Consider the following 10,860-nt stretch of genomic DNA (forward strand, 5'->3'; position numbering starts at 1 on the left):
ACTGAACGCTGCGACGCAGCACCTGAGATTACTTCCAAAAAGTTGTTCACGTTCTCAATTTTTTATGTTTAACGTTATATTCGTTCAGTATACTTCGGTACACACGTGTTTGGTCAAATAAAGTGACAGACTAGGCCTGTGCAGGTGGTTACAGCTACGCCCACTGTCTGACTGGAGGAATGAGATTTCTGAATCAGTTTCTTTCACTGTCCTTCTTTCTGTAGAGGAAGTAAAGAAACCGTAACTCTGTTGTTTGAGGTGCAATATATGACTCAGCAGCTTTAAAGGTCACCTATCATGCTATTTTTAGGCAATAGCATAGGTCTCAGATATATAAAAAATATAAAAAACATGTCTATGAAGTGTTTTGGTCAAACAACCAAACAGATCACCCAATCTAGCCATGCCTCATATCCCTCTATTTCACTTTCTGTTACAAAAGTGCTGATTCTGGGTACAAACAGGTCTCTCTTGAGAATGAGACCCTGTGTCTGAATGAGATGTTCACCTGTATAAATAAAGGCTAAATAAAAAACTGTCTAAAATGCTGCAGTGATGAAACGCAAGGATTATTAGAACAAGGATTATTTCTGTATGGAGCTCAAAGGCCTTCTCTCTCGCCGGTTATACCACAATGTGAGTTCCTTTTTATAAAGAGAGAGTGAATAAAGAGGGAACAGACCTGCTCTGTGGATCTGAAGCTGAGGCTGTAAAACAGCGTCCAGTAGTTTCCGGTGTCTCTCGTTCTCCTGTTTTGAACGAGACAGTTCCTCCTCCGTACTCTGGCTTATCGTTCTTTCAAAACAGAACAAAGAATGTCTTCAGCAGCCGCAGGGAGTCCGCTGCTTCAATCACCAACGAGAGGCAGGCACAACACTCATGTTAATAAACATTATTCTTCTTCTTTTCTTCTTCTCGTTGTGCTTCGATCTCTGTTAACCGGCACCGTTTCTTCTCCCGTGTGCTTCAGTCTCGGTTAAACAACAGCACCGTTCTTCTCGCCGGTGCTTCAGTCTCGGTTAAACAACAGTATATCAACCTGTTTCTCAGTGTGCTTCAGTCTCTGTTAAAAACACCGTTTCTCCGTGTGCTTCAGTCTCTGTTACACAGTGTTCTGTGCACTTCTTAAACTACACAGTTTCTCCGTGTGCTTCAGTCTCTGTTAAACACCGTTCTCCGCGTGCTTCAGTCTCTGTTAAACACACGTTTCTCCGGTGCTTCAGTCTCTGTTAACACACCGTTTCTCCGTGTGCTTCAGTCTCTGTTAAACACACCGTTTCTCAGTGTGCTTCAGTCTCTGTTAAACACACCGTTCTCCGTGTGCTCTCAGTCTCTGTTAACACACACGTTTCTCCGTGTGCTTCAGTTCTCTGTTAGAACACACCGTTTCTCCGTGTGCTTCAGTCTCTGTTAAACACACCGTTTCTCCGTGTGCTTCAGTCTCTGTTTAACCACACCGTTTCTCCGTGTGCTTCAGTCTCTGTTTAACACCACCGTTTTCTCCGTGTGCTTCAGTCTCTGTTAAACACACCGTTTTCTCCGTGTGCTTCAGTCTCTGTTAAACACACGTTTCTCCGTGTGCTTCAGTCTCTGTTAAACACCACCGTTTCTCTCCGTGTGCTTCAGTCTCTGTTAAACACACCGTTTCTCCGTGTGCTTCAGTCTCTGTTAAACACACCGTTTCTCCGCTGTGCTTCAGTCTCTGTTAAACACACCGTTTCCCGGTGCTTCAGTCTCTGTTAAACACACCGTTTCTCCGTGTGCTTCAGTCTCTGTTAGACACACCGTTTCTCCGTGTGCTTCAGTCTCTGTTAAACACACTGTTTCTCCGTGTGCTTCAGTCTCTGTTAAACACACTGTTCTCCGTGTGCTTCAGTCTCTGTTAAACAAAACTGTTTCTCCGTGGCTTCAGTCTCTGTTATACACCCCTGTTTTCTCCGTGTGCTTCAGTTCTCTGTCTATAACACACTGTTTCTCCGTGTGCTTCAGTCTCTGTTAAACACACTGTTTCTCTCTGAAGCTTCCTGAGCTGCTGTTCAGCTGGACGGCAGGAAGCAGAGGTTTGGGAGGATGATGTCTCTGATGCTGTTTAGATTTCTCCAGCACCATGGGGGGTCCTGTGTGGATGGCAGCTCCTTCCTCAGCAGATCCAGTTCTCCAGAATTGTTCTAACCACAGAGAAAACAAGAGAGAAAGAAAAAAATGAATTAATCTAATCAAACACAGGGTTGCAATATGATGATTGCAAAATGTAACTCAGCAACAAAACGGTATTAAATACATGTAGTGGAGTAAAAGTACACCATTTACTTAGTTGTACTTAAAGGTCCCTTATTATACTGTTTTTCATCAATATATAACAGGTCTCAGATATATACAGAACCTGTCTCTGATTGGCTGAAACACCAAACAGATCATTGCAGCATTACCCATAATCCCCTCTGTTTCAGCCCTGTTTCCAAAGTGCTGATTCTCTGTCTGTTACTTTAGATGAAAATAAGGAGCCCCTCCCCACGCCCCTCTGAGAGAGATGTGGTTAAAAAGAACACAAGAGATTCAGGCGCCGTTTACACGAGGAGAAAACTGCTTGTATCTGCATAGTTTCGCGTGCGTATAGCCCTATTATTTACACGAGGCCGATAGAAACTGACCCCACAAACGATAACGGGTCCCAAGGTGGATAGATTTGCAAACGAAACGCTCTGGGGGGTCAACCGAGTCCGTGTAATCACCTCTACACGAATATTTCCTGAAAAAAATAGCGAAAAAAAAAAAAAATAGCACCTCTCTTGCTCACTGCTGTAGCAACTATCAAAAATAGCTGTGTTAATTAAACGCACAAGGGGTTCTTGAATGAAATAATATTATAAAAGGCAAACCAGAATTGTTAACGCCCAATATACTCCTTAAACAAAATAAACAGAGTCAGATTTCATGCATTGATCCATTATATTGACAAAGGTGCATCTCACCCGGTGTTTGTAGAGAATATCTCTCTTTCTGAGCCGTCCTCTCGATGCAATATCCACAGAGACGTGCTTCTTGGTTTCTTTCAGTTAACTTCCCCGTTGCATTTATCCATATGCTGAGGAAATGACTATATCCCGCTGAATACCAGCAATCGCCACAGACACTGACTTCCTCCTGTCAGTAGCTACTGCTAGTGCTACTGCTACTGACCATGCTACAGATATTAGTGCAAAAATATACAGCTCCTCTACCACAACCATCAGCAACAACAGATTCGGTTTCTTTCAGTTTCTTTCAGTTTCAGTTTCAGTTTCAGGGCTTAAACAGAAGGGTAGCCATGGCAACATTGCTGCGGGGCTGCTCCAGGCTGCTCTTCTTCGCGGCTTTTGGTGTATTTTGGCGGAAGTTACAGCGCCACTTACAGTCCCAGCATATGTACTACAGCGTTTCCAGCGGCCTCGTTTAAACAGACACGTTAAATGAAACAAATGCATGTGAACGGAAGACTTTTTTGAATACGCATACTGTGCATAAACGCAAACGGTCCTGTGTGAGCGGGGCCTCAGGTGATAAGGTGGGGGGGGGGGGGTTACCTTGGTTGGTGATTGGCTAATGGTTACACAAGCCAAAAAATATATGACATCATAAAGTTACTTTATACCTCTAAGCCGGTTTAATGTTGTTGGGTATTTTTGTGATATAAAGTATAATGTATCCATAACAGAGCCGAGATCTCTGTTTGGTAAAGTTAGAAAGACATTGACAGATTGAGGGAGACAACGAGCTACAGAGCAGTTTTAATCAAAGCACTCTGATGCGCGCCGTCCTCCATGCGAGGCCCTGGCTTCAATCTGCGGCCGGAGGAGAGACTGGCGCTCAGGGGCCATCAACACAAATACACATTTCAAAGCCGAAGGATTATACTACAAAAAATAACTGCACGGTGTATACAAACCAAAAATCCCTCCACATTAGCCGTCACTAAATACTACACCAAGAAGTTTGGAGAAAGATGCTTTTTTTCAATAACTTTTAATCTAAAAAGCGAAGTAAAGCATTTACAATTTCAAGCACTTTATCCCAAATTCAAGCACCATTCCCAAAATTCAAGCACTTTTCAAACCTTGAAAACACCTCGTACAATTTCAAGCATTTTCAAGGATTTCCAGCACCCGTACGCACCCTGATTAATGGACGTCTCTTTAAAATGACCGCTCAGAGGAGAGGAGTTCTCATTTCTCTAACCGCCTGCTGCTTCCCCTCCTCTCTCCTCGGCTCCTCCGCTCGCATCTCCTGTGGGCGGGACTAAGTCTCGAGGATAGGAGTCGAGGAGGGGAGTTGAGGAGGGACATTTGAAGACATGAGAACGGGCCTGAGTGTGAGCACACACACAAACTGCGGGTGTGTGTGTGCGCGCTCGGGCTGGTTTCGGGCTGGGTTTCGCTGTGTCTCGCTGTCTCGTAGACGGCCACTGGGCTCACAGGCAGGGGGGGAAGGAGCTCCAACAAGCCGTTTAGGACAGAGAGTGAATACACATACTATACAGAGATGCTGTATGAGAAACCAATGTGAGTTTGGAACATTGCACAATATAAATCTATTTTAGTATACCTCAACAATGGAATTATGATCAGTAGAAATTGCCATAACATGGGACCTTTAAGAGATGGGTGATGTCATTTGTGTACTTAATTATAACTAAGTACTTTTACTGTACTTACAGTAAGCAGAATTCTAGGGTATCATGAGTATTTTCTGCTGTTTTATACTATATTTGAGTTTGTTTGTCTGAACAGCTTGTTTCTCTTGTGCATTAAGAACACTTGTGTTAGGGTATGATTTAACAATAAAGGTTATATATACAGTATAAAATACCACGTACTGTCGGCCCTCCCATGCCACCCTGGCATGACCTCTTGCCCCCCCTTTGCCACCCCATGTAAAATGTTCTAGAACCGCCACTGCAGCCGCGTAACCAATGTTAGTTGAACAATGCCGACAAACAGCTTTGGTTCGGTCCACCTGTCTTTGTCCGTCATCCTTGTACGTAACTGCGAAACCAAAATGTTCCCAAACCGGAGACTTCAATGATGCTGGAGGATTTTCGAGCTCAACTTTATCTGTGTTCGCCATTTCGACAGTTCCTCAAATTACTGACTAAATTTGAACGCATCCCTGTGACCAGCTCTCATAGTATGCCTCTCGTCCAATGAAATGACTTGGTCGCTCTATGACGCGTTGAACCCAATGTGAGCAAATTACACTGAACGCTGCGACGCAGCACCTGAGATTACTTCCAAAAAGTTGTTCACGTTCTCAATTTTTTATGTTTAACGTTATATTCGTTCAGTATACTTCGTACACACGTGTTTGGTCAAATAAAGTGACAGACTAGGCCTGTGCAGGTGGTTACAGCTACGCCCACTGTCTGACTGGAGGAATGAGATTTCTGAATCAGTTTCTTTTACTGTCCTTCTTTCTGTAGAGGAAGTAAAGAAACCGTAACTCTGTTGTTTGAGGTGCAATATATGACTCAGCAGCTTTAAAGGTCACCTATCATGCTATTTTTAGGCAATAGCATAGGTCTCAGATATATAAAAAATATAAAAAACATGTCTATGAAGTGTTTTGGTCAAACAACCAAACAGATCACCCAATCTAGCCATGCCTCATATCCCTCTATTTCACTTCCTGTTACAAAAGTGCTGATTCTGGGTACAAACAGGTCTCTCTTGAGAATGAGACCCTGTGTCTGAATGAGATGTTCACCTGTATAAATAAAGGCTAAATAAAAAACTGTCTAAAATGCTGCGGTGATGAAACGCAAGGATTATTAGAACAAGGATTATTTCTGTATGGAGCTCAAAGGCCTTCTCTCTCGCCGGTTATACCACAATGTGAGTTCCTTTTTATAAAGAGAGAGTGAATAAAGAGAGAACAGACCTGCTCTGTGGATCTGAAGCTGAGGCTGTAAAACAGCGTCCAGTAGTTTCCGGTGTCTCTCGTTCTCCTGTTTTGAACGAGACAGTTCATCCTCGTACTCTGCTATCCTTCTTTCAAACAGAACAAAGATGTCTTCAGCAGCCGCAGTGAGTCGCTGCTTCACCAACGAGAGCAGCACAACACTCATGTTTACTAAATCACCACTTCCTGTTAAACACACTGTTTCTCCGTGTGCTTCAGTCTCTGTTAGACACACCGTTTCTCCGTGTGCTTCAGTCTCTGTTAGACACACCGTTTCTCCGTGTGCTTCAGTCTCTGTTAGACACACCGTTTCTCCGTGTGCTTCAGTCTCTGTTAAACACACCGTTTCTCCGTGTGCTTCAGTCTCTGTTAGACACACAGTTTCTCCGTGTGCTTCAGTCTCTGTTAAACACACCGTTTCTCCGTGTGCTTCAGTCTCTGTTAGACACACCGTTTCTCCGTGTGCTTCAGTCTCTGTTAAACACACCGTTTCTCCGTGTGCTTCAGTCTCTGTTAAACACACCGTTTCTCCGTGTGCTTCAGTCTCTGTTAAACACACTGTTTCTCCGTGTGCTTCAGTCTCTGTTAAACACACTGTTTCTCTCTGAAGCTTCCTGAGCTGCTGTTCAGCTGGACGGCAGGAAGCAGAGGTTTGGGAGGATGATGTCTCTGATGCTGTTTAGATTTCTCCAGCACCATGGGGGGTCCTGTGTGGATGGCAGCTCCTTCCTCAGCAGATCCAGTTCTCCAGAATTGTTCTAACCACAGAGAAAACAAGAGAGAAAGAAAAAAATGAATTAATCTAATCAAACACAGGGTTGCAATATGATGATTCTCTGTCTGTTACTTTAGATGAAAATAAGGAGCCCCTCCCCACGCCCCTCTGAGAGAGATTTGGTTAAAAAGAACACAAGAGATTCAGGTGATAAGGTGGGGGGGGGGTTACCTTGGTTGGTGATTGGCTAATGGTTACACAAGCCAAAAAATATATGACATCATAAAGTTACTTTATACCTCTAAGCCGGTTTAATGTTGTTGGGTATTTTTGTGATATAAAGTATAATGTATCCATAACAGAGCTGAGATCTCTGTTTGGTAAAGTTAGAAAGACATTGACAGATTGAGGGAGACAACGAGCTACAGAGCAGTTTTAATCAAAGCACTCTGATGCGCGCCGTCCTCCATGCGAGGCCCTGGCTTCAATCTGCGGCCGGAGGAGAGACTGGCGCTCAGGGGCCATCAACACAAATACACATTTCAAAGCCGAAGGATTATACTACAAAAAATAACTGTACGGTGTATACAAACCAAAAATCCCTCCACATTAGCCGTCGCTAAATACTACACCAAGACGTTTGGAGAAAGATGCTTTTTTTCAATAACTTTGGTGATTTTGTTATTGTTGTCGAGCCGATGAATGGGAGTCGGAGGCGGTGTGTTTAATATGGAACTCCACACTTTATTTTCCATTTACTCACACACACGAAAACGTACTAGCTGCATGCTACTGCGAAACTGGAACAACAACAACAGGAAACCGGAACACCAAGGTGCCGCCCACTAACCGGTCCGTGGGGCAACACTATATCTTGATCCCTGTCACTACCCGATCCGCATCCCTACCCGAACCGCATTGCGCATGTGCGAGATGGTCTGCCATATTTGACAACTACATACGGCAACTCAAATAGGACACTTGACACAGTGGCGTTTGGCAAAGCAGAAAAAGAAAACAAAAAAAACCCGAAAATATTAATCTGAACGAGAGATGAGTTATTGTGATTACAACGTGACTTCACTATTATTTAACAACTCCTTTTATTGGGTCATTTTATTGGGTTAAGTACATTGTCAGAAAAAGGGAGAAATTGATTTAACTTCTGTTAGACAGCTATCATACTGAAGAAATATCGACTGTGAATGTATGCAAAAATGTATGGCATTAATCATTTATATCTAATTACATTAAAGGTGGGGTAGGTAATTTTGGAGAAACCGTCTCGAGTGCGTAGAATTTGAAAATACACAGCCGGAAAAAATCTGCCACTTCCTTCCAGAGCCCCTCCTCCAACACACACGAACGCGCACATGACCAATGAGGGCACGAGATAAGTTTGTGCACAGATGGAAGGCTGACGGGCAGGTAGGCCATCCAGTTATTTTAGCCGGGCCGGCAATCCCCACCCACAAAAATACAATGGTGAATTATGTCTCTTAATGCTCCGCCACATTGTTCAAAACTATTGATTAACTTAAATTATAAACATAGTTGTGCAAGTATAAAAATCACTTCCCACATTCATGATGTCCTGCTGCTTACCCTGCAACAGTAAAGTTGGGGAAATATAGTTCAACAACTCTTAAAAGAAAAAAAGGGTTTTAAATTCACTGTTATCAAAATCAATCTGTGCGAGAGCTGTCTCATTCTGCTTTTATTACACAAATAAATTGGGGAAAATATCATCCGGGATTTCTCTAGAAAGTATAGTATGAGTACTGTGGTTGTGGTCGAATAGTCCATTTAGCTTAGGAACCTTCCTCACGGAGTGAAATGACCCGGAAGTCCCTCAGTGGCAGCCATGATAAGTGCCGTTCCAATTCTCTAATGCCCCTTTCACACCAACGCAACTCCGGTTCAAGCTCCGTGCTAGAGCTTTTCTGGTTCAGAACCGGTTCTTCGGTTTAGCGCCGGCTCTTTTCACACCGCTCAGAGCCCGACTGGTGCTGCCGCTGCTGCGTCATGACGTCACCGTTTACGTCGCTGAGTTTCTCCCCAACGCCGGAGCTCACTTCACAACAACAACGGGCCGGGGACTGCGTTGCTTTTAATCATACGAAGCCAGATTAAATTAAATAACGACTTCTCCAACCTTATACTTTTCTCCAGAGTGCCGTGGTTCATTGTTTATTAATGTGTTTCAGCGGCATTTACCGACCGCTGCAGTGCTGGCCGGCTGCTCTTCAACGGGAGTGTATTCTCCCGTTAGCTCCGGGTTAGCTCACACGGCTCTAAAGTATTCACTGTCTGACTGTCACACAAGCAGCTGATACATATCCCCAGTTCCCCTTAAGTGAATGTGTGTCAGTCTGAATTGACGCTGTTTGGTGTCAGTCTGAATTGACGCTGTTTGGCATCACAACGCTGTTATGAAAGTTTCTCTGGTATAACATGGGTGATGTTAGCATAGCAACCGAAGCTAAACTGACTACTTGCTAAGCAGTTTTCTACAGGCACTTTTTACCGACGTATTTTTCATTATGATTCTACTTGTGATAGTCGGACATGACAACCTGTGCAGCCCATGTATTGATTCCATCCGATAGCTGCTATAATAACAAACGTCTGCCTGCTCTCCACAATGATCAATAACAGCGAACGGATGGTCAAAGTAAGGTACAAATAAACAGAATCACACGAAGCCTGGTTAGTGTTGCCTGACTTTATAAAGTGTGTTTTTTTTAACAAGTGTGTGGTTGCGTTCTAGTCACTTTGCTCAGCACTACTGCTTGTTACAACTTTTATTTGCCGTACTCGCCTTAAGTGTTAGCTCAGGTTAATCTCGCCCCCCTCCGACGTAAGCGTGACGTATGCGGTTCTTGCTTCTAGACGGACAACTTTTTGGTGCTCGAAACGAACCGGATTCCGGAGCTATGACGCTGCTCCGCTGCGGTGTGAACAGGAAAACCCGGTGCTTTTCAAGCACCAGCACCGAACCGGCCCTGAAACACCGTTGGTGTGAAAGGGGTATAAATGAAAGGAAAGGAGGTTTGAAACTTCCTTTATAACCTCCTTTAGCTTAGGAACCACTGGACCTCCCTAGCCTAAAGGAGAGGAGAAAATGCTGCCCCACAATGCCTTGCGGCCGCGGCATTTGCCGTCACACAACAGTCGGCCGTTCACGGAAACAACCGATTATGAACGAGAAATGATATCATGAAAGTTACGGTTCAAAACGTAAGTGGTAACTTGCCAAAGTGCTTTGTTTTGAACGTTCATCAGTATTATAATCAAGAAGAGAAATATGAACGTTAGTTTTTACTGAAATGATCAAATAAAGTCAACATTTCACAGTCTTTACTGAGCTGTGTGGGGTTTGTTCAACTTTTAAAAGATGTTTGAATGGTGATATACACAGTGATAGATGTTAAGGACTAACGTTTATAATAAATACATTTGTATTGATTTTAAGATCTTTTCATACAATCATACGTATTAGGATCATTTGTATTAATGTGAACCGGAGGGAGAGGGTGACGAGCATAAGTTTCACTTTCCTTTTTTATTTCAATTCCAACTTTGGTCATGAAGAATATGTTTCTCTGTTGTCCCCGTTCATAAAGCATAACAGCATCAGAGCACGGTGCAGAGTCTCTCGATGAGTTTACAGTAGTCCCTCGTTCTTATTAAACATCCATGTTGTAGTCCGCTGTATAGAAAACTGTAGTTTCCCCACAGCAGCAGACGCACATTTATGACGTCCGCTGGCGCATCATAAACACGTCGGATAGTGAAAGTGCAGTCGGATTCTCTAAAGTACCGCAGTCTCTTCTCCTAAGTCCTTTTGAATTCTCCTATCCACTATCCCTTAACCCTGTGACGTTTCACTCAGAGGTCAAGGAATAGACGATAGGGTTAGAACTTAGGAGCTGATTTTTGGACTACCCGACCGCAACCTGTGTCTCTGATCTTGTTCATGATCTATCAATTATCGCGAGAACATGACGCCTAGATACAAGATGGCGCTGCGGATGTAATCAACAACGTGGCGTCGGAGCTCCGTAAAACAAAGCTGTCTCTGCCATCTGACGCTCTGTTTGACACCATTTTCATATTTCTAGAGTAATTATACAGTTTTTGACGAACAGAAATATTGTTTTCTGGCATTACTTTAACATTTTACATGAGAGTAAGAGGGTGCAAAGCTC

The 10,860-nt window shown here is 43.5% G+C and overlaps 1 protein-coding gene across 1 annotated transcript in view; it reads right to left on the reverse strand.

The window, feature by feature from the left end:
• LOC117485374 (zinc finger and SCAN domain-containing protein 21-like) overlaps positions 1–6,184 on the reverse strand; it is a 13,662-nt gene extending 7,478 nt beyond the window's left edge. The window contains exon 1 of the mRNA XM_034133885.1: positions 5,914–6,184. Coding sequence (XP_033989776.1) covers positions 5,914–6,100 — 187 coding nt within the window. The 5' untranslated portion in view covers positions 6,101–6,184. The remainder of the gene's footprint in view (positions 1–5,913) is intronic.
• Positions 6,185–10,860: the final 4,676 nt, after the last annotated feature.

This window comes from Trematomus bernacchii, unplaced genomic scaffold (assembly GCF_902827165.1).
Source record: "Trematomus bernacchii unplaced genomic scaffold, fTreBer1.1, whole genome shotgun sequence".
NCBI lineage: Eukaryota > Metazoa > Chordata > Actinopteri > Perciformes > Nototheniidae > Trematomus > Trematomus bernacchii.